General features: G+C 48.5%; 1 protein-coding gene across 1 annotated transcript in view; it reads right to left on the reverse strand.

Annotated features, from left to right (window-relative positions):
- RAB40B (RAB40B, member RAS oncogene family) overlaps window positions 1–20,003 on the reverse strand; it is a 34,983-nt gene extending 14,980 nt beyond the window's left edge. The window contains exon 1 of the mRNA XM_058561972.1: window positions 19,820–20,003. Within this exon, the coding sequence (XP_058417955.1) occupies window positions 19,820–19,979 (160 nt within the window). The 5' untranslated portion in view covers window positions 19,980–20,003. The remainder of the gene's footprint in view (window positions 1–19,819) is intronic.
- Window positions 20,004–22,633: the final 2,630 nt, after the last annotated feature.

Raw genomic sequence — 22,633 nt, forward strand, 5'->3', positions numbered from 1 at the left:
TTTATGCTCTGATTTTTATTATTTCCTTCTTTCTACTGATTTTAGGCTTCATTTGTTCTTATTTTTCTAGTTCCTTTAGGTGCACTGTTAGATTGTTTGAGATTTTTCTTGTTTGTTGAGATAAGTCTGCATTCCTATAAACTTTCCTCTTAGAACCGCTTTTGCTGTATCCCATAAATTCTGGCATGTTGTATTTTCATTTTCCTTTGTTTCCAGGTATTTTTTGATTTCTCCTTTGATTTTTTTCTTTGACCCAATCGTTGTTCAGTAGCATTTTGTTTAATCTCCACATATGTGTGGCTTTTCTGGTTTTCTTCCTATAGTTGATTTCTAGTTTCATACCTTTGTGGTTAGAAAAGAGGCTTGGTATTATTTCAATCTTCTTAAATTTATGGAGACTTGTTTTGTGGCCTAATATGTGATCAACCCTGGAGAATGTTCCATGTGAATTTGAAAAGAATGTGTATTTTTCGCTTTTTGGATGGAATGTTCTGTATAGATCTACTAAGTCCGTCTGTTCTAGTGTGTCATTTAAGGCCAATTTTTCTGTATTGATCTTCTGTTTGGATGATCTATCCATCGGTGTAAATGGAGTGTTAAAGTCCCCTACTATTATTGTGTTACTGTCTATTTCTCCTTTTATGTATGTTAATAATTGCTTTATATATTTAGGTGCTCCTACGTTGGGTGCATAGATATTTACGAGTGTTATACCCTCTTGTTTCTGATTGCTCCCTAGATCATTATGTAGTGCCCTTCTTTGTCTTTTGTTACAGTTTTTGTTTTAAAGTCTGTTTGGCTGATATGAGTATTGCTACCCCAGCTTTCTTTTCATTGCCATTTTCATGGAGTATCTTTTTCCATCCCTTCACTTTTCGTTTGTGAGTGTCTTTAGGTCTGAAGTGTGTCTCTTGTATGCAGCATATATATGGGTCTTGTTTTTTTATCCAATCGGCCACCCTATGTCTTTTTTTTAAACTTTTTTTTTGTGTGTGAGGAAGATTGGCCCTGAGCTAACATCTGTGGCAGTCATCCTCTACTTTGCACATGGGATGCCGCCACAGCATGGCTTGATGAGCAGTGTGTAGGTCCACACCTGGGATCCGAACCTGTGAACCCCGGGCCACCATAGCGGAGCACATGAACTCAACCACTATGCCACTGGGCCAGCCTCCACCCTATGTCTTTTGATTGGAGCATTTAGTCCATTGACATTTAAAGTAGCTATAGATAAGTATGTACTTATTGTCATTTCATTATTTTTTTCTGGGTGTTTTAGTCATTCTTCTCTGTTCCTTTCCTCTTCTCTTGCTCTCTTCCCTTGTGGTTAGATGGCTTTCTTTAGTATTATGTTTGGGTTCCTTTCTCTTGATTTTTTGTGTCCTTATTATAGGTTTCTGGTTTGTGATTACTATGAGGTTCGTATATAATAACCTATGTAAATAGCAATCTATATTAAATTGATGGTCTCTTAAGTTTGACCTCTTGCTAAAAGCTCTAGTCTTTTACTCCCATCCTCCCACCTTTTATGTTTTTGAAATCATATTTAACCTCGTGTGTGTGTGTGTGTGTGTGTGTGTGTGTGTATCTGTTAACCTCCTAGCATGGAAATAGATAATTTTAGTACTTTTGTCTTTTGACTTTAATATTAACTTCATAGGTGGTTGATCTCCTACCTTTACTGTATATTTGTGATTTTATTTTACTTTTTTGATAATTTTCTTATTCCTATTTGTGGTCTTTTCTTTTCCTCTTAAATAAGTCCCTTTAACATGTCACGTAAGGCTGGTTTATTGGTGATAAATTCCTTTACTTTTTACTTGTCTGGAAAACTCTTTCTCTCTCCTTCCATTCTGAATGATAACCTTGCTGGGTAGAGTATTCTTGGCCGTAGGCTTTTTCTTTTCAACACTTTAAATATATCACGCCACTCCCTTCTAGCTTATAAGGTTTCTGCTGAGAAGTCTGCTGATAGCCTTATGGGGTTTCCTTTGTATGTAACTTGTTGTCTTTCTCTTGCAGCTTTTTTGATCTTTATCAGCTCTCCTTATCTTTAATTCTTGACATTTTAATTATAATGTGTCTTGGTGTGGGCCTCTTTGGGTTCATCTTGTTTCTGTGCTTCCTGTACCTGGATGTCTGTTTCATTCCTTAGGTTAGGGAAGTTTTCAGCTATTATTTCTTCAAATAGATTCTCTGCCTCTTTGTCTCACTCTTCTCCTTCTGGGACACCTATGACATGGATGTCAGTGTGCTTGATGTTGTCCCAGAGGTCCCTTAGACTGTCCTCATTCTTTTTAATTCTTCTTTCTTTTTTCTGTTCAGGTTGGCTGATTTCCCCTAGACTTTCATCCAGTTCGCTGATCCATTCTTCTGTATCATCTACTCTGCCATTGATTCCTTCCAGTGAATTTTTCATTTCCATTATTTATTCTTCAGTTCTAACTGGTTCTTTTTTATATTTTCCAGTTCTTTGTTGAAGTTTTCACTGTGTTCATCTATTCTTCTCCCAAGATCAGTGAGCATCCTTACGACTATTAGTTTGTACTTTTTATCAGGTAGATTGTTTATCTCTGTTGTGTTAAGTTCGTTTTCTGAGGATTTGTCCTGTTCCCTTATTTGGAACATATTCCTTTTTGTCTCCTCATTTGGCCTCTTTCTCTATGCTTATATCTATGTATTAGGTAGGTCAGCTATGTCTCCCAATCTTGGAGAGGTGGCCTTATGTAAGAGATGCCTTATGAGGGCCAGCAATATGCTTCCCTCTTGTCACCAAATCCAAATGTTCCAGGAGTGTCCCCTGTGTGGGCTATGTGCGTCCTTCTGTTGTGGCAGTGTTGCTCTTGCTGTAGGTGCCCAGGGAGGCTAGGCTGTCCCCCTGGCCGGCTGGTTGTAATGCTCAGCTGCATGTGGCTGCTACAGTCCCTTCAGTCACTTTATTGGGCAGAGTGAGCCCCAGCACAGTTGACTGCAAAGTCTAATAGCACATTCCTGCTGCAGTTTTGCTGTTAAGTGAGTAGGCCCCCAGCGTGGCTGGTTGCCAGGCTCAGGGGCTCACAATTGCTGTAGGCCTCAGGCTCGCAAGGCTGTTGTCAGCTTTCTCAGGAGTACAGCTGCATGAGTCTGGCCCCAGGTGTGGCAGCACACAACTGTTTCAGGTTTTGGAAGGTGGGGTAGATCCCCTATGTGGCTGTTTGAGAAGCACAAGTCTGCTGCAGCTGACAAGCCCCACCATCCACAGGCCCACACACCCCATCAATGCAGTCCTGCTCCACGAGCACACCCCACCCACTGAAGCAGACCCACTCACCCTGCTGCAGAGGCCCCACACACTCTGCCAATGCAGGCCCCACCCCTCATGCATGCCCTGCCCCTCAGAGGTGGACCCACTCATCCCACTACAGAGGTCCCACACACCCCGCCTATGGGGGCCCACAAATTGCCTGAGGGCTTGCTGTTGGGTGGGGCCAGTCCCTAGGGCAGGTTGCCTGCCCTGGCTGAGCAGGATTAAATTGGTTCTCTAGTGTGTGGGGCAGACCCATGTGCTAACAGGCCAGGGGAAGAACTCCAATGGCGTCTGCTAGTGTCTGTGTCAGCACGCCTGCACCAGGTCACAATAATGGCTGCCGCCAATGTCTCAGTCCCTGGAGAGGTCTCACCTCTCATTGAGATGCACCCAGAACCTATCAGGTGAGTCTCTTTCACCAAAGGACTGTGCATCTTTCTTTCTGGTGATTTTAGGTTTCTTTCCTAAACAGGTGAATTTGTGTGTGGGCCCTTTAAGAGCAGGCTTTTCTTTCCCTTATGTCTGATAGCTTTTCTGGGGGTATTCCCCATTGTTGTTATAGCCAGCAAAGCCAGGTATTATGACACTTGTCTCGGTTGTGCTGAGTCCAAAATCTGCTTGTTGTGGCAAAGCTCTCCTACTCAGACCCCCCACTCCTCCAGGGAAGGCTTTGTACCTTAAGTTTCCTCCCAGCCATGAAGCGCACGGCTAGAACATGGCTTCTTCCTCTCCAGAAAGGTATTTCTGCCTCTTCTACCTCATTCAGCACTGTCCCTTGTGGTGGGGGTTCTTTTTATCTAGGTTCTCCCTCAGGGGTAATTGTGCCAAGGGTAGTAGTAAATTTGTTGTGTCCATGGGAGGAGGTGACTTCAGAATCCTCCTATGCTGCCATCTTCCCAGCAATCTCAAACTCATTCTTGATCCTTTGAATGCCATCTGGTCTTTCCTCTTGTAAGGCACGGAGGCTCTTCTCTAGCCCTTGACACCCTGCAATTTCATGCTTTGGTATGGGGAATCTTCACTGTTGTGCTGACCATATGAGAGGCTCTTTCACGCAAATCTTTCAATTTTGGGAAACTTTCTTGAATTATTGACTTGTTTCCTCTTTCTGGGGTATTATTAATAAGATGTTGGGCCTCCTAAACCTATTCTCTAATTTTCTTATCTTCTCTTGTTTTGCATCTCTCTCTTTTTCTCAATATTCTGGAAAATGGTCTCAATGTTATCTTTCATCCTTTCTTTGAGATTTTTATTTCTGCCATCACATTTTTAATTTCCAAGATCTTTATTATTTTTGGATTGCTCCCTTTTGAGGTCCTGCTTCTGGTCATGGCTGCACAGCTCCTATTGGATCAGTCTGCCTATAGATAACAACTCTCAACAATGGATAAAATATAAAAACCAATGACCTGAAAACACTGGAGGGTGACTGGCTAACCAGGTGGGAGGGAGGGTCTCTTTATCACTTTCTCCACTTTGGCATCATAACTTGCAACAATCATATAGTTTGGAGTTGCCGGCGGCCAGCTTCCTCACTAGGTGGGAAAGAACACATCTGGGAATTAATCTATACAGAAGGCAGCAGAGAAGAGGCGTGTGCAGGGAGCAGGTTTGGGGAGAAAGAGCAATCGCGAGAGAACACTGAATGGCTCAGGCACCAGGATCTAGCCATGCCTGAAACTATGCCTATCGCTCAACTTGTCAGTTACATGAGGCCATAAATGCCTCTTTGCTCAAGCTGCTTTGAGTTGACTTTTTTTGTTTGCACCAAAAATGTCCTGTCTGATAGAAAACCCATGAAGCACAGTGACTGGAGAGAGGGACAGAGAATGTCTGACACATAAATCCTGGGAAAAGCAACAAAAGATGCATTTTAACATCTTCCCAAGCAAAGTACACACTGACTTCCACATCCCGGAATTTCAACAACAGAAACAAGTACTTAAAAGAAAATCTAACTCAACAATGATGATTTAATTATTAACCGTCATGACCAAAACTGAACTCCATGACTTCTTCAGGTGGAAGTTCCCATTAGAACAGCCCTGCTGAGTAACCTGTTTCTTGGTGGACCCCTCCTGGCTCCTGGGACCACGAGGCACTCTCCTGGAGCCGAGTTTGCCTTGGAAGAGCTCAGACCCACGTGGTCTCCATCACTGCTTCCTTTAGAGCAGTGACTCCCAACCTTCCCTGTCCATCTGTACAGCTGTGCGACCCACTCCCATTGATGGCATCTCCCTTTATCCCTGTAATTGAGATTTTTGGGACAGGGGAGGGGTAGTGGGGTGGGGGATAAAGCTTGAAAAAACGCTGCCCCCATGTGATACATAGGTTGTTCTCGCCAGGTGAGAGTGGTGGAAACGGAGATGGATTAAACCCACTGGGTCCCCACAGGTCCCTGACATAGGACTGTGAAGGCCTCACAGGGAGAAGCTCTGTGATGCCGAGGATCAAATCCCAGTCATGACAACCAGTGACTTCTTCGCTCTCCATGCCTCAGTGTCCTCTACCGTAAATGGGGAGTGTACTGCTGGGCAGAACACACTTGCCATGACGACCTGAAGTCTGTGTGCCTACCGCCAGCAGTGGCCTCAGCTCAGCAAAAGCTCCTTTCTTCCCCAAACCTCTGGGTCCCTCTAGGGTTTAGAAGATAAACCCTCTAACACAGCTGAGCCTGCCACAGAGAAATCGCCAAATCACATCCCTTCACGGCTGGGTCCAAAGTCACGTGGAGAGAACCTCTTACAAAGTCACAGAGAAGAACCTCTTTTTTATAAACTTACTTAATTAACTATTCTACTTTATTCTCTGCAATGTTTTCTACCATTTATATGTTTGCTCTTTTCGTATTGTGTTTCCCCTTCTCCAACTCTGTTATCTGTCACCTTACATTTTGGTTCACGAGAACCTAACATTTTTGACATCAGTAGCGTCAGCGTTAGGATCAAAAGGTATAATTCACGTTCGCTGCGCTTAACTAATTCACCAGGAACCCTGTCCATCAAAATAAAATAAAAATACAAAAAAGCTTCTAGAACAAAGCGTGCTGGAATGCTCATTGAGTGAGTCAGAATAACAGAGACAAGGTGGGATACAATTTTAGCCTTCCTAAAAAAAAAAAGGAACCGTCAAATGCCAAGTGGTTCACGACTTTTAGCTCCACATGATGAATAAATCATTTAGTAATCTATTTCAATTCATCCACCACCTGCTTAATTCTATTTTAGTGAGTGAGCAGACATAAGTATGTGCTGCCTCAGAAGAGGATTCTCTTATGGTATAAATATTGGTCAACTATCATATAGAAACATATTCATCTTTGAGTATCTGACTTTTGAGAAATGTGTCTTATGTTGAATTAAAATATCAGAAAGCAGACTGGTGGTTGTCAGGGGCAATGGGGAGAGGGGTACGGGGTTTCCTTTTGGGGGCGGTGAGGAAAATGATCTGGAACCAGAAACTGGTGGTAATGGTTGCACAAGATTGTGGAGGTACTAAATGCCACTGAAGTGTTCACTTTAAAATGGTTAATTTTCTATTATGTGAATTTCACCACAGAAAAATGTCTATACGCGTGTCCTTCCCAGGCTTTTCAGATCAGAAGGGCACTTTGCTGGAAGACATTGGGCTGCCTCGCAGAACCGAAGGGGTTGGGAAGGGCTGGATAAGGGAGCTCAGGACGGGACAAGCAGGGAGACCTCGGGGCACGGAACAGGCACTGAGCTTTGCCTACAGCCAAGCCCAGCTCGTCCGGGGGGCTCCCTCGAGTTTCTAAGTGGTTCTAATGTTATTTATTTATTTTTTTCCCCCAAAGCCCCAGGAGATAGTTGTATGTCTTAGTTGCACATCCTTCTAGTTGCTGTGTGTGGGACGCCGCCACAGCATGGCCGGAGAAGGGGTGCGTCAGTGCGTGCCCAGGATCCGAACCTGGGCCGCCAGTAACAGAGCGCGCGCACTTAACCGCTAAGCCACAGGGCCGGCCCCCTAAGTGGTTCTAAAAGCAAGTCACATTTTAGACAGGGATTTGAAGTGCATCCGTCATATGAGAATCCCACACAGAGAGTAGTTACTGAAATTAGCACCAATTCCCCCTCTCTGCAGAATCCGCCCCATCTCCTTTGTGAAAAGGAAGGTATGTTCCCTGCATGTTCCTCCTTCCTGGTTTTTCTCTTTGAAATAGCAAAGTGGTGGGACCCAGGTAACCCCAGTTGGGGGGAGGGTCCAGGTGCCTCCCTCTCGTCTCCTCGTGGCCTGGCTGTCCCAGCTCATCCACGCAGCTCCCCGCTCTTAGCTGCCCTGAATGCTCCCTCCCCACTTTGGGGGCTGAACTCTCCCACGTCCTCCCTGGCAGAGACAGGACCACTGTCACGCCGCCTTGGCCCTGAGTGGCCAGTGTTTTGTGCGGAGCCGCTGTGTCCAGGAACACTGTGATTCTCGCAGTGAGGACAAGCCCTACCCACTGGATATGGGTGGGACCTGGCACCCCTGCACATCACCCCTCCACGAGCGAAACTGGGGAGTAATGGAGAACCTCTCCTAACCATCATCCCGGCGTGGCCAGACAATGGCTCCCTCTTTTCAGAGTCCCAACACTGCAGAGAATCCTGGTCACCTTCAAATCGCAGGGCTGCCCCCCTGGGTCTTGGCGTCACCCTTACCTCAGGGCACTGCTGGAACCTCACCTCAGGCCACTACAGGGCACAGCCACATCAGGCCAGGAGGGGCTTTCCGCCAGGCATCCTCCTCATCTCCCTCCCACCTGACTTTGTCACCATCTGGGCGACACTGCTAGGAAAGCATTGCTGTCTTCCATTAAAAAAATGGGGATGGCATCTTTGATTTTAAAGTGCATGGTTTTTGATGATATCTGCACCCCATCTGCACAGTCAAGAGCCAGTCTACAAAGCCCTCTCTAGCCAGGGGCTGCCCGCCTGTCCCGTGGGGCAGTGTGGCTCCTGCCCTCTGTCACCTCCCGTCCAGGAAGCTCCGCTCACTTAGTGGTCAGTCCACCGAGAGCGCTTGTTAGGGAAGCTGAGTTTTAGTTTTAGCAGCATTCCTGTGCTAAATATATCAACCACTGAGGTGACTCCTGTCTTCAGAAGGAGCCCCGAGCCCTTGCAGATTCAATCTGCTTTCATCTCCTGCAGCAGCAGAAGCTGAGACCACATGATGTATGTCAGGGGAAGGAAAGGACCTCACTGGAACCACATACACAGAGGCTCTCATCACTGGTCGTGATCACGCCCAGCTGAGTGACCATCCCAAAGCCGATGGCAAACCTGGTCCCTGTCCGTGCTCCGGAAGACAGTTTAGGAGGAGCCGCCCTGAGCTTCGGGAGCCACCTTCTCCATTAGCCTGAAAGATGCCAGGGACGTTATTTCATCTCAAATGATCGTGGTCTCAGGATGCTAAGCGTCAGAGAGAGCGAGAGGCTGGACATCTGCAGGCAGCACCACCTGGTCACCTGTATGTCACTATAGACAGAGCGAGAGCAAGTGGGGGCGGCTGGGAAGGCTCAAGGCTCACGCAGGCCCCACTGCACTCCGTGAGGGCAGCCTCTGCTGAGCTGTTGTCATCGCAGGACAACTGGAACACACGACGGAGCTGGGCTCCCTGAACGCCACAGAAGCAGCAGATGTCCCGGAGGGTGGGGCTGCTAACACCATGGCTGGTCGGGGCTCCAGTCCGTGGAAGGTGGAAGAGTGGCCTTCCCTCCGGGAAGGGGCTGGGGGAGGCCAGGAGGCTCCGTGGGGGACAGAGTGGCCAGAGCCCAGGGCTGCCTCCTTGGCTCATGCTCAGCCTGCTCCTCACAGCCCATGTGAGGCCGGTCACAGGGCTGGACTCCTCTGTGACCACATTCCCTGAGTCTAAGAGAAGAGGGCAGCTCCTCTTCAGCTGGACCGACCTTGACGCCGTCACCACGGTATGGGCTGAGCTCGGCCGCGGAATGTCATGACTACCTGGCCCCTGAGCTCTCAGGGCTGAGGTGACCTCTCTCACCGAGGCCTCAGCGACCCCAGACCCCACACCAGTGCCTGGGTCTCTCCCAGGTCCCCCACACCCAGGGGCTCATCCTTTGGGCCGAGTGTGATGACCCCAAGACAGCATGGGAGGGAAGGGTTTGCAGGATAGAGTCCCTGCGTCACTAGCAGGATGGCAAGGGCCAACTCCCAGCAGCCCCCCACCTTCCATTAACTGTCACCTGCTGGGGGTGGAGGGCTCTCTGCCACTCAGGGGACAGAGCCTCAAGGTCAACTCCCACCCCTGTTCACACACAAACGGCACACAATGGCAACCACCAGAAGCTGGAAGATTCAAGGAAGGATCCTCCCTTGGAGTCTTCCAAGGGAGCGCGGCCCTGCTGACACCTTGACTTCAGACTTCTCGCATCCAGAACTGTGAGAGAATAAATTTCTGTTGTTCTAAGCCTCCCAGTTTGTGGTAGTTTGTTATAGCAGCCCTAAGAAGTGAGTACACCATCCCACAGCCATTTCAACACCCCACCTCCAGCCACCCCCACTTCCCGTCTCCGTCCAGTGCTCAGAGAGATGGCAGCTCAGGGGCCAAGGGGAGGCTCCTAGCCCATCGCACGATTGATCCCCAGGTATGACGATGCTGGCTTTTGCCTCCCTCACACGTCAAACCAATGTGACACTATTTAAACCCACAAGTGTGCAGCAGTGGTCTACCTTCTGGAACGTGCCCACTCCAATTAGAGGAAACAGATTTTACTTCCTGATGGAGTTTCTTAATTTAAAGAGAATTTAATATTCTTCACACTTATCAATTTATTTTTCCTATTAAGATAATAACTTTTAGCCTTATGTATTAGGGTTAACTAGAGTTTAATATGCATATTTATAATTCCACCTCTGTAAACTTGTTTTTGCTTTTATTTTTAATCAAACAAAATGTCAGTCCTGTCACAAGTTATACTATGATTCAAATTCATGGGCTGAGTTATATTTGGGGGAGGGTAATCTATTCATTATTAGCTGTAAGAGGTTGGAATACTCAACCGGCACAAACCAAACACAGCCTGAGGTTCATTTTTAGTGAGGAAACAGCAGGATCGGGTGTGATGGCCTGCACGGTTCTGCCAGTGGTTTCAGACGGGAAACTCAGGTGTCCGTGGACAGATGAAGAAGCCAGGCACAGAGTCCCAGGGCCAGGACCTGCTGTGATCAGCGGCTGGGTAGTGACCCTGCCCCCCCCAGGCCTCCCTGTCCTGCTGGGCATTGCACTAACCGTACAGAGCAGGCACCTTCAAGACTCTGGGCCCCTAGGGGCCAGCCCGGTAGCATAGCAGTTAAGTTTGCGTGTTCTGCTTCGGTGGCCTGGGGTTCGCTGGTTCGGATCCTGGGCGTGGACCTACTCACCACGCATCAAGCCATGCTGAGGCGGCGTCCTACAAAGAAAAACTAGAAGGGCCTATAACTAGGATATACAACTATGTACTGGGGCTTTGGGGAGGGGGAAAAAAAACAAGAAAAAGAGGAAAATTGGCAAACTTTAAGGAAAAAAAAAAAAAAAGACTCTGGGCCCCTGAATGTCTCCCGTCTTGTGGTTCCGGAAGGGTCAGTCTCTCACTCTACCCAGCCGAGTCTCAGAGCACAGGTCACGTTGTAAGTTCCCCAAGAACAAAAGACCCACATCTGGATGCCGTAGGTGCCTAGATACTGAATTCTAAAGTTCACAATATGTTAAAAAGAGGTTAAGACCTGGAACGCCAAATCCACTTAAGAAAACAAACCACAAGGCTAAGTTCTCAGAAATGTGATTGATTATGATTATAAAGTTCATGAGAGGCAAAGCATGTGTGACAAAAATAGAACCATCTAAAGAACTACACAAGTCGCTTCACATTTAACGAAACTCTCTGCATATTAACAGAACTAAACAAATGAAATAACTCATTTCTTCGATGATAAATCTCATCAAAGAGTTCTTGCCTTTAATCAAAGAGGAATAAAAATAAAAATACATATGTGTATATGTATTTATGTATATATATACACACATATGCATATATATATGTGTATATATGTGTATATACTATATGTGTAAAACATATAAACATAAGATATATTTATATTATATATATATTATTGTGTAAAGTATTTGAAAGGATAGCATTGTTTTCTCTAAAAAAATCTATAACTGAAAAATCTCTTATAACTCTAGCATGTGTGCGCCTAATCTCAGCTGGTCTTTCCAAGACCCCCTGAGCGCCAACCCCAGTGCCCCAGCAGCCCTGTTCTCGCTCCGACAAGATGAAAGAAGCTCTCATGAACCAGGAGAAACAGGCCAAACTGCAGGCACAAGTGTGTACAGATGGAAAAGGAACACTGGCAGCGAGAGGAAGGTGGTTCAGAGAATAGATACAGCAGATGATAAAAACTTCAGTTCCTTACAGAAGTTAGGGCAAGCAGTATCTCTGGAATTGAAGAGGTGACTCTGTCTATAAACCAAGGGGCAGTGACGCACTTTAAGAACCCCAAAGTGAGGTGTCTTGGGCAGCAACGTTCTGACCACTGCAGGCCATGCAGGGGCTGAGCAGCTGACCGAAATGCTGACAGCATCTTAAGCCAGTGCGGTGCAGACAGTGGGACCAGCTTCAGGAGATGCTGGAGCTCCCCGGCAACGTGTGGATGGACAAGCACCCTTGCTCCTGGAGAGGAAGAGGAGGAGGGCGGTCCAGGTCTAGTGGAGAATTTCCAGTGGGGGCCTCCGAGGAGGCCTGAATGGAGCCCACTTCCGAGGAAGGTAAACCCTGAAGACAGCGCTGGGGCCTGCTATCTTATATCACGACTGGCTTTTAAATTGTTTTGTTTGTGGATCTGAGAAAACCTACATCTCTGATATTTTAGACCTAAGCCCCTTGGGCACTGCAGTTCCCCTCAGCTTTTGCTTATACACAATTCATTCTTTGCAGCCAATTAAGCTGAAGTAGCCTGGGAAGAAAGTTTCAAAGTTTCAAAAAAACCTCTTAATGGGAAGTGAGTCCACAGCCTGCGAATGCTGGGTGATGGGCCCACCGTTCCCGACGCGCCTAGCTGCTTCTCTTCACCCTAAACGGCTGGGCGCGGTTAACCTGTGCTCCTGGGCTGGGCAGGCAGGACCAAGGGAGAAGTTCCAGGCTGTGGCGGCCCAGCTGCGTCCACTCTGCAGGCACTGCGGTGCCTGGTGCCCGTGACAGAGGACACAAGGGCGGTGGGTGGGCCCCCAGCCCCGGGAGCTGATCTGGGAGGAAACTGGGCTGTGCTTCAGAGCCCTTCCCTGCCCGTCACCAGAAATCAGCTTCCCCCTGGGTTGGGGGCTGCAGAGGTTAAAGGTCAGACTAAAGGGGCAGTCACCACTGCAGGCAGGAGACCCCACGGAACACAGGGGAAGCAGGGCTGAATTAAGGGCTTTTAAAGAGAAAATCTGATCTGCAGTTTTATTATTTTCAAATACATGGAAACATTTATGACGTAATTTTAAAAACCCAACGCTTTAGAGAAATTTCCTGTGTGCTCACAAATGGTACTGTGGCAGGTCAAGAAGTAGAAGGCCATCTCCGCCGTAAGGAGTGACACCGTAAAGAAGTGGGATAAATATGATCTGACTCTCAGTTCAAACTTGAAAGTGATGATTTTATAAGTCATGTTTTAAATCTTAAAGTGGTTGCCAAGGGAAACCGGTGGAGTAGCTGTAAAACCAGCAAACCCACTGCTGTCTGTTGCATCATAGAAGGCAGGGGGAAAGTGCATACACCTCCCGGTGGAATGTTCATCAAAGCCCAATCAAAAGGAGAAAACCCTCGACAAGGGCCCACTTTAAGAAAGAAGTGTTGACACTCCTCACAGGGAATAAAAGCTGCTTCTCTGAACCGTTTCTGAACCAGGGGGGCTACAGAAGGTGGGGATCAAGAGCACAGCCCAGAGTCAGCCACCTCGTCCGCACTGCAGCTCTCACACACGCTATATGATCTTAAGGGAGTTACTCACCCTCTCTGGGCCTAATGATAATAACCTATCTCATGAGACGATTCTTCTACACTCTTCAATAAGTGGGAGTTATTATTATTAGCTCTTAGCAAAAATAGAGAAAGAAAGATGGGATTTTTCTGCTGAGCAAAGGAAGCTGGAGAAACAGCCAGGAGAAAGTAGTCAGGGAAAATAGTGAGTCTAATACTGGGAAAAAATTGAGAGGCAAGAGATTGTAGCATTTAGTGTCAGTTTAATCCACATCCCTCTCCCATCACTAATGAAATGAGCAAAATGTAGGAAGTGAGCAATCAGAGAAGGAAAGAGTAATGACCTGGTGCCGGGAGCATAGCCAGCTGGAGCCGAGGGGAGGGACGCAAGACTCAGGGGTGAGCAGAGAGGCAGAGCCCAGCTATAGCCCTGACTTTGCCTCTTCCCCCAGAGCCTGGCTGTTGAGGCCTTCTTTCCACTTCTGCCTGGGAAAAGCAGGACTTCTGAGGGGGAAGAGGCTGACCTGGCAACAGCCCACCACACAGCAGTGAGGCTGCAAGGCCAGCAGGGACCTGGCAGGACCAGAAGTGTGAGGCGTCACCTATGGGAACGGAGGACACCCCCCGGGGCAGTGGGGCCCTCAGCAAGGGGTCCGCACAGCCCCACACTCGCCCTGCTGCTCCTACCCGTGCACTCAGGTTGCAGGACAGGGTCTGGACTCCAACGCCCCTGTCCTCCAACTGTAGGTTCGGGACGGAGAAGCCAGGCCTCACCAGACCATAGCAGAGCAAAGGAAATGTCCAGGTGGAGCTGCCTCAGCATAAGCAAGACGCAGGGAAAACACAGCTTCACAAAGTGCAAGCCCAGGGCAGACCCACCAGCAAAAGAGAAAGCCTCCCCACATGGTCACACGCAGGGGAGACACTGACCAATGGCGCAGATCCAGACCCAGTTTTGCAGTCCCCGGGCTGTGACAAAGGCCACAGTGCAATGCAGGGAAAGGGGGGGTTATCTCCAAATGGATATCTAACTAGAAAAATATGTGTCTTGACCCCTACTTCATACCTCATTGGTGGAAAGCAGCCACCAATGTCAAAGATAGAACAGTAGAGCTTTGAGAGGAGAACATCTTCATCATCTTGGAGCAGGCAAAGATTTGTTAAACAGGACTCAACTCCTAACCATCAAACATTGGATTATGTTAAAATTAAGGGCTTCTGTGCATATAAAAATACTATCAAGGGGCCAGCCCGGTGGTGTACTGGTTAAATTCGGCACGTTCTGCTGTGGCGGCCCAGGCTCGAGGGTTCGGATCCCTGGCACAGACCTACACCACTCGTCAGCCATGCTGTGGCAGGGACCCATATACAAAGTAGAGGAAGATGGGCACAGATGTTAGCTCAGGGTGAATCTTCCTCCAGCAAAAAAAGAGGAGGATTGGCAACAGCTGTTAGCTCAGGGTGAATCTTCCTCAGGAAAAAAAAAACAATCAAAAGAGCGAAAGGCAACACAATAGAGAGGATCTTCACAACACACATTTCTGACAAGGCACTCAGCGCCAGAATCAACAAAAATATTCAACCTAGTAGAAAAAATGGACAAAAGACTTGGACACTTTACAAAAGAGGAAATCAAATAAACATACGAAAAGATGTTCCATCTCATTAGTCATCAGAGAAACGACAATTCAACTACATGCTTTCCAGGATGGCTGGAATGCAAAAGAGAGCAAGTACAAGTGTTGGTGAGGATAGGAGCAGCCATAACTCCGTCCTTTGCTGGTGAGAGTGTAAGTTGGAAAATATTTCGGAGTATCTACTAAAGCTAAACATGTGCATATCTAATGCTCAGCCTTCCCAGGTTTCGCTATATTCCAACAAAAACATATCCTATGTATACCAAAGACATGTGGTAGGAATGTTCACAGCAGAACTAATCATAATAGTCACAAACGGGAAACCATCGAAATGCCCATCCCCAGCAGGATGGATGAGTAAATCACAGCATATTCACACAGAGATATTATACACCATGAGAATAAACAACCCATAGCCACACAACACAGGAGAATCTCACACATGATGGGAGCAAGAGATGCAGTCACAAAAGAGCTCTTACTGTATGATTCCACTTTTACACAGAATAAATACGGCAAAACTGTCCTATGCTGTTACAAGTCAGGGCAGTGGTTACACCAAGGGGGTGTGTAGTGATGGGAGGAGCACTGGGAGCCCTAGGGGGCTGTTAGTGTTCTGTTTCTTAATCTGGGTGCTGGTTACATGGTCTGTTAGGTTTAGGAAAATTCATAGAGCTATGCAATTATAATATGTACACTTTTCTATAGGTATATCATACTTCAATAAAAAGTTTAAAAAGGAAAGAAAAAGAGAAAACGAACCCAACCTAAAAGGAAACATGACGCAAGGAGCAGAAGGAAATTCACCCCAATCACTTCATGCAAGAGAACAACTTAATAAAAACATTAAGTTGGTAAAGTAAGAGTTAAAAGAAGAGATTTTTTAATGAAATGAATTTTTTAAGAAATTTTTAAAAATTGAAATAAAGGGAAAATTGTAACAGCAAGGAAAAAATTGGAGACCAAAACATCATTACTGAATGAACAAATAAGTTAGAAACAGACAAAAACAGTTTACTAAAATAAAAATTACCAACAAATAGGAAAGGCTTAAGATAACCACAGAAATTCAGAAGAGAAAGACAGAAAGATCAAAGCAATTAGAGAGAAGAGAATGGATATGGAAGACAGATAAAAACAGTTCAACATTAGGATAATCAGCATAGTAGGCTGAATAATGGCCCACCAAACATATCCACGTCCTAATCCCCAGAATTTGTGAATACGTGAGGTTACAGGGCAAAGTGGAATTAAGGTTGCAGATGGAATTAAGTGTGCTAATCAGGTGACCTTAAAATACAGAGATTATCCTGGATTATCAAGATGAGCCCAATGAGATGACAAGGATTCTTAAAAGCAGAAGAGGGAGGGGCCGGCCCAGTGGCACAGTGGTTAAGTTTGTGCACTTCGCTTCAGTGGCCAGGGTTTGCAGGTTTGGATCCCAGGAGTGGACTGATGCACCACTTGTCAAGCTATGCTGTGGCGGCATCCCATATAAAGTAGAGGAACATGGGCATAGATGTTAGCCCAGGGCCAATCTTCCTCGGCAAAAAGGAAGGAAAAAGAGAAAATGAACCCAAGCCCTGAGCTAATCTTCCTCACACACACACACACAAAAAGTGGAAGAGGGAGGCAGAGAGTCAGTATCAGATTGATGCAAAGAGAGAAAGACTTGACCCACCATGGCTGGCTTTGAAGATGGAGGAAGGGGCCATGAGCCAAGGAATGCAGGCAGGTTGTAGAAGGGGAAAGGCTAGCAAGCAGACGCACCCCCAGCACCTCTAGAAAGGAAAGCAGCCCTGTGGACACCTTGATTTTAGCCTGTGAGACTGTGTTGACTTCTGACCCCCAGAACTGTAAAATAATAAAATTTTTGTTTTATTAAACAAAAATATTGGTGAGTGTTTATTATTTAAAACAAATTTTTGTTGTTTTAAGCCACTAAATTTGTGGCAATTTGCCCAGTAGCAATAGAAGACTAATACAATTTGTGTCCCTGAAGTAGAAACACCAACAAATGTAACAGAAGATGTTTTAAGGACATCAAGTAAATTTCCCTGAAATTAAAAAAGAAATATCCAAATTCAAAGAGTACACAGTGTACCAAAAGTTCAAATGGAAGCATTCAACTCTGAGACAAGGTCTGGCTGGCTAATGAACTGAGGCAAAAGGAAGGAATTCTTCAGAAATTCAGAAAGAAAAGACAAATCACCCATACGAGGGAAAAAAAATCAGCTGACCTCAGGCTTCACCACAGCGAAGGCGGTAGTGAACGATAGTTACAAAGTGTTGAGGGAGGGCCAGCCCTGATGGTCTAGTGGTTAAAGATTGTCACTCACTGCTTCAGCAGCCTGGGTTTGGTTCCTGGTTGTGGAACCACACCACCTGTCAGTTGCCATGCTGTGGCAGTGGCTCACACGGAAGAACTAGACGGACCTACAGCTAGAGTATACAACCATGCAATGGGGCTTTGGGGAGAAAAAAAACCCCAAAATAAAGTGTTGAGGGAAAGAAAATATAATCTAAGAATATTATACTCAGCCAAGATACCGTTCAAAAATAAAGACAATGAGCAGACATTGTCACACATGAAAATGCTCAGGAAATACTCATGCCCTTCTTGAAAAAAGGACTGAAAACGAAATCTTGCTAATTAGAGGGACAGCAAAATAAAGAACTCAGACACAGCAATGGAAAAGGACCCGTGGTGAGCCCTAAGTCCACTTAAATGTTGAATTAATACTGAGCACTTGTAGGCACTGTAGCTACAATAGAAGTGCATGTTATAAACCTGGGCAATATAAAAATAACACAAGCTCAAAACTCAGGTGGTGCGTGGAGGGGAATGGAAATGTGAAGCTGAAAATGCCCTCACCTTTCAATTCCAGAAGCACGGATACTGTTTCAAAGTAAAATGTGTCTTTTTAAAAAAAAAATAATAAGATAATGATTCCAACTTCTTACAGTTTTTCATAATCTCTTTTCCTAATCCTAGAAGAATCTTTTAGTAAACCAAAAACCCCTAAGGGGCACATCTATGATATCAGTTCTCTTCTACAGTGTCTCAAGCCAAGTTGACAACAAAACGTTTTGTGGAAAGTGTCTTTTTAGCTTAAATCCTCCCTCTGTTAAGTATAAAACTTTAGAAGAAAGCATTAACTAGTTGTTTTTAGAAAGCAGTTCATATGCTTTCTAAAGGCATATGCTCAGTTCAGCATATAACAAGATGAAAGTAATGCAACAGAAGCATACCCAAGCCTTTGTTCAAATCAACCACAAAGAAGTTTTACATTTTGTCTACATTCCTCCTGTCTTCCCCAAATCACTCACCTGCTATAGAACTCAAAACATTCCATAGCCTGTTCCCCCAAACACAGAGTTTTAAAAGCACCACGCTTAAAAAAATCACCTTGCTTTATTTGTCGAATGTTTGATTACCTCCGCTCTGCTGCAGCCCATCCATTCACTGAGCGCTGAGGACCCAGCTGTGGAGGAACAAAGGCCCCCTGCTCTCCCAGAGCTTAAACACCAGAGCTGCGCTGTCCAGCAGAACTCTGCCACATCTGTGCAGTCCAATAGGGCAGTCACTGGTCACATGCGGCTGCTCAGCACTTGAAATGTGGCTAACAGGAACTTTTAATTTTATTTCATTTTAACTACTTCAAATTTAAAAAGCCATATGTGGGTAATGGTGTCATCTTAGACAACACAGCTCTAGAATCTGAATCTGCATTTTCTGAAGACCCCCAAGCGACACTTATATACATTACAGTTGGAGGATGAGTCCGGGTCCTTATCATCAGCTCATGCCCATCGTCTCAAACTCTCCCCAACTCTCTCCCCACTTCCACTGTCTTCTCAGTCCTACCCTGCCTGGGCAAAGCAGGGAGCACACCTAGGCTGCCTTGAACATCAAGACTCCACTCCCTGGGCTGCCCTCCTCTGCTCCCCGGGGACCCAGACTCCAAGCCCAGGAGACAGAGAGGCCAGAGTCAGAGCCGCAGGGTCTGCGTTGGAAATGTGGTTCATGCCTCTGAGACGACAGGACATAGGTTCCCTTCCACAGTCATTCAATGTGCACCATCAAAGCAGCCTGTGGTGGGTAAAGACAGGTGTAGGGGTGCGTGTGTGTGTGCCAGACACCCACCTGAGTCTCCTCCAGCCTGCTGACCCGGGTTTCTGCCCACCGCACTTTTCTCTCCTCTCCCCCTGCCCTTCTTTCCCTCGTAGGGTCCCCCCTCTCCGGGGCTGCGGCTCTCAAAGCTCAAACTACAGGGACCCCCCCACCCCCACCCCACTGCCCGCTGCCCCCGAGCTCTGGACGCCCTGGCCTCCCCTCGACCTGGAAGCCACTCTCCTGCACCTGCCGTAGGTGTTTCCCTGCCTCCGCCCCAGGACGCACCCTCGAGGGTCACCTGGGTTCCAGCCCTGCTAGGCCTGTCCACCGGGGCGAGGAACCGCTCGGACACGCCAGCAACCCTGGAGAAGCCTCCGGACTAGTCCTCTTGCGTCTTCTCTCCCCCTCTTCCATCCGACCCACGCGAAGAACTACCACCCCGGCGCCTGCGCCCGCTCTGCACCCCCCATGCGTCCAATCCTCCCTGCGGAGTCACCGGAACCGTCCCGCGACCCCGCCCCCCAACACACCCCACGCTCTCCTCTGCCTCGCAGTCACCCCAAGGCGGGAGGACCTCGGCGCCCTGCCCAGCCGCCCGCTCCCGCCGGCGCGCAGACCACGGCGAGGGGAGGGAGACGCGCGCGTGCGCCCGCCCGGGCCGCCACGGGCCGCCTGGTCCCCCACGCGCGGAACCGGGGCGCAGCCGGGGCCGCCCACGTAGCGCGGGCCGATCCAGACGGAGATTGGCCGGCCCCAAGCCCCGCGCCCCTCTCCTCCCGGGCCCCGCGTCCCCTCCCAGGCCCGGCCTGGCCCGCGCTCACCCGCCGGGTGGCCGTAAGGGAACTCGGCCGCGCCGTCCTGCAGGCTCGCCAGGATCTCGCCCTTGCCCACGTCGCTGTCGCCCACCAGCAGGAACTTGAGCAGGAAGTCGTAGGCGCGCACCGGGCTGCCCAGGGCGCTCATCGCGCCGCCCGCGCCCATGCCCGGCCCGCAGACGCGTAGAGCGGACGGCCGGGCACCCAGGGCCCTGCGGACCCCGCCGCCGGCAACAGCCGCTAGCCGCCTGACAGCGCGCAGCTCCGCCCCGCCCCGCCATTGGCGGACCGCAGTTGCTGGGGCGGCTGGGCACGCTCATTGGCTGGACTACCCGTCCATCTCGCTTTTGTCTCCGCCTCCAGGGCGACGCCCACCCGCTCCTCTCCAGGATATGGCTGCCGCCGCCAATGGTGGATGGGACTCGGGGCAGGGGGCGGGGCCGAGGACGGTGAGGCTACAGCCACAGCCAATGGAGGCCCAGAGACTAGGTAGGGCGGGACCAGAGGAGGCAGGGGGCGGGGACGCTGCTCCCGCAGCCAATGAGGAGCGGGGCCAACAGGGGGCGGGGTTGAGTGTTTACACTCCCGCGTGCGCCTGTGTGCCTGTGTGTGCATCTGTGTGCCTCTGCGTGCGCGTGCGCCTGCGTACGTTTGCGGGTGCTTGTGTGTGCGTCCAGGCGCGAGTCTGTGCGGGCGAGGGGGAGAAGACACGATGGGCTTCTCTCCCTCTCCAGGGAGTGGTGGCGTGGGGCTGGCCAGCCTTCTGCGCTCCGGGTGTGACCGAGGGTGCGTCCGTGCGCGCGCGGCATCCAGGCAGCAGTGAGGGGCGCGCGCTGGCGTCGTAGCGCTCACTCTCCAGAGACGCCAGCCTGGGGGCGTGGTGGTCAGGCGGCAGGACAGCGGCTTCGGCCTCTCCCGCTTCATCTGCTCCCCCCAGTACGGGAGAAGGCCCACTGCGCCGTGTGCAGGGAACTGCTTTAAACCCCACTTCGCTGGGGGTTTGGGACAGAGGAGGGAGAATATAAGAATTACAAAAGTGATTGGTTTTTTTTTGTTTTTTTATTTTTTTCCCCCAGAGCCCCAGTAGATAGTTGTATGTTATAGTTGCACAGCCTTCTAGTTGCTGTATGTGGGACGTGGCCTCAGCATGGCCAGAGAAGCGGTGCGTCGGTCTGCGCCTGGGATCTGAACCCAGGCCGCCAGCGGTGGAGGCACGGACTTAACAGCTAAGGCATGGGGCTGGCCTCACAAAAGCGATTGTTGAAGTTAAGATTTTTATCTTCCTCATTCCCACTCGTTTGGACGTGTTTACTTTGGAAAGCTAGTTTAGTTTACAACACCTATTGTTTCTTGATTGATTAGTTGGCTTAGGTGCTGGTGAAGCCTCTATGAAAAAAGCAGACAGAGGAAGATAGGAGAATGGAAGCTGGACACTGTGGAAAAATACGAGGGAGGTGGCATTTTGTCCCCATTCCCACTCTCACAAAAAAACCCAAAAAACTGAGGGGAATTTCTCTTCCCATCTTTAGATCAGTTTCAGGTCCCAATCAGCTGTGAGCCACTTGACAAATACCTAGGTAAGGCAGGATACCTCCTTCTGCTGGACGCCTCACCCAGCGTGTCCAGCTTCACTGTAGTGTAGGGGTCAGGAAGCCCTCAGCCCACCTTCAGTGTTCCCAGCTGTGAGATGCAGAGGACCGTGGTGGGGAGACTGTGCCTGCTCTTCTCCCGTGCCCACCATCCTCAGTCTCAGGATCTTTTGGCAGCAGTCACCTCCAAGCTGGCTCAGCTCAGCTAGAACGTGACAACTGCCACCTGAAGGTCCAAATAAAAATAACCACCTAAAGCGGCTGGCCCGGTGGCATAGTGGTTAAGTTTGCGTGCTCTGCTTTGTTGGCCCAGGGCTCACAGGTTTGGATCCCGGGCACAGACCTACTCACCACTCATCAAGCCATGCTGTGGAGGCATCCCATATACAAAATACAGGAAGATGGGCATAGATGTTAGCTCATGGCCAAGCTTCCTCACCAAAAAAAAAAAAAATAAACCATCTAACAAGAGGATTATATCCACACATGAATTTCCATCTTCCTGCCTTGGGATAAGCATAAGACCCACCAAACAGTGCCTAGATGTGTCTCCACCAGAGATGTTTGTTTCACAAGCCAAATAAGAAAGGGTTCCCACCACCAGAGCCCCTAGCCTGGGGGCTGATTCCATGGTGGGACACTCCCTCCACTCCATAAATCTGAAAGGACACTAATCCCATCATGGGGACCCCACCCTCATGACCTCATCTAACCCTAATTGCCTCCCAAAGGCCCCATCTCCAAGTATCATCACATTGGGAGTTAGGGTTTCAATATATAGATTTTGGGGGGACACAAACATTCAGTCCACAACAGGCCCAAGGTGGTGAGGGGCTCTGGGCCCACTCAGAGCAGGAATGAGTTTTGGAGTGTGGAGCTCTGCCCACCAGAAAGCCTAGACTGGGAAGTGGGTGCCTACTGACCCCCCAGCCAGCCTTTCCTGAGGCCCTTGGATGGTCTTGGGGTCTAGAGCAATGTGTCTGAACCTCTGCACTCTTGACCCTGGGGGCCAGATCGTTCTCTGTGGTGGGGCTGTACCATGCATTGCCAGATGCTGAGCAGTATCCCTGACCCCTATCCATGAGATCCCAGTGCACCCCTCCTCCCAGTCGTAACCACTGAAAATGTCTCCAGAATTGCGATATGTCCCTGGGACAGGGATGGAAGAACCCTCCCCATCACACATAGTTGAGGACCACTAGTTTAGAGAGATTTCATTTCCACGTGGCAA

This window comes from Diceros bicornis, chromosome 18, assembly GCF_020826845.1.
Source record: "Diceros bicornis minor isolate mBicDic1 chromosome 18, mDicBic1.mat.cur, whole genome shotgun sequence".
NCBI lineage: Eukaryota > Metazoa > Chordata > Mammalia > Perissodactyla > Rhinocerotidae > Diceros > Diceros bicornis.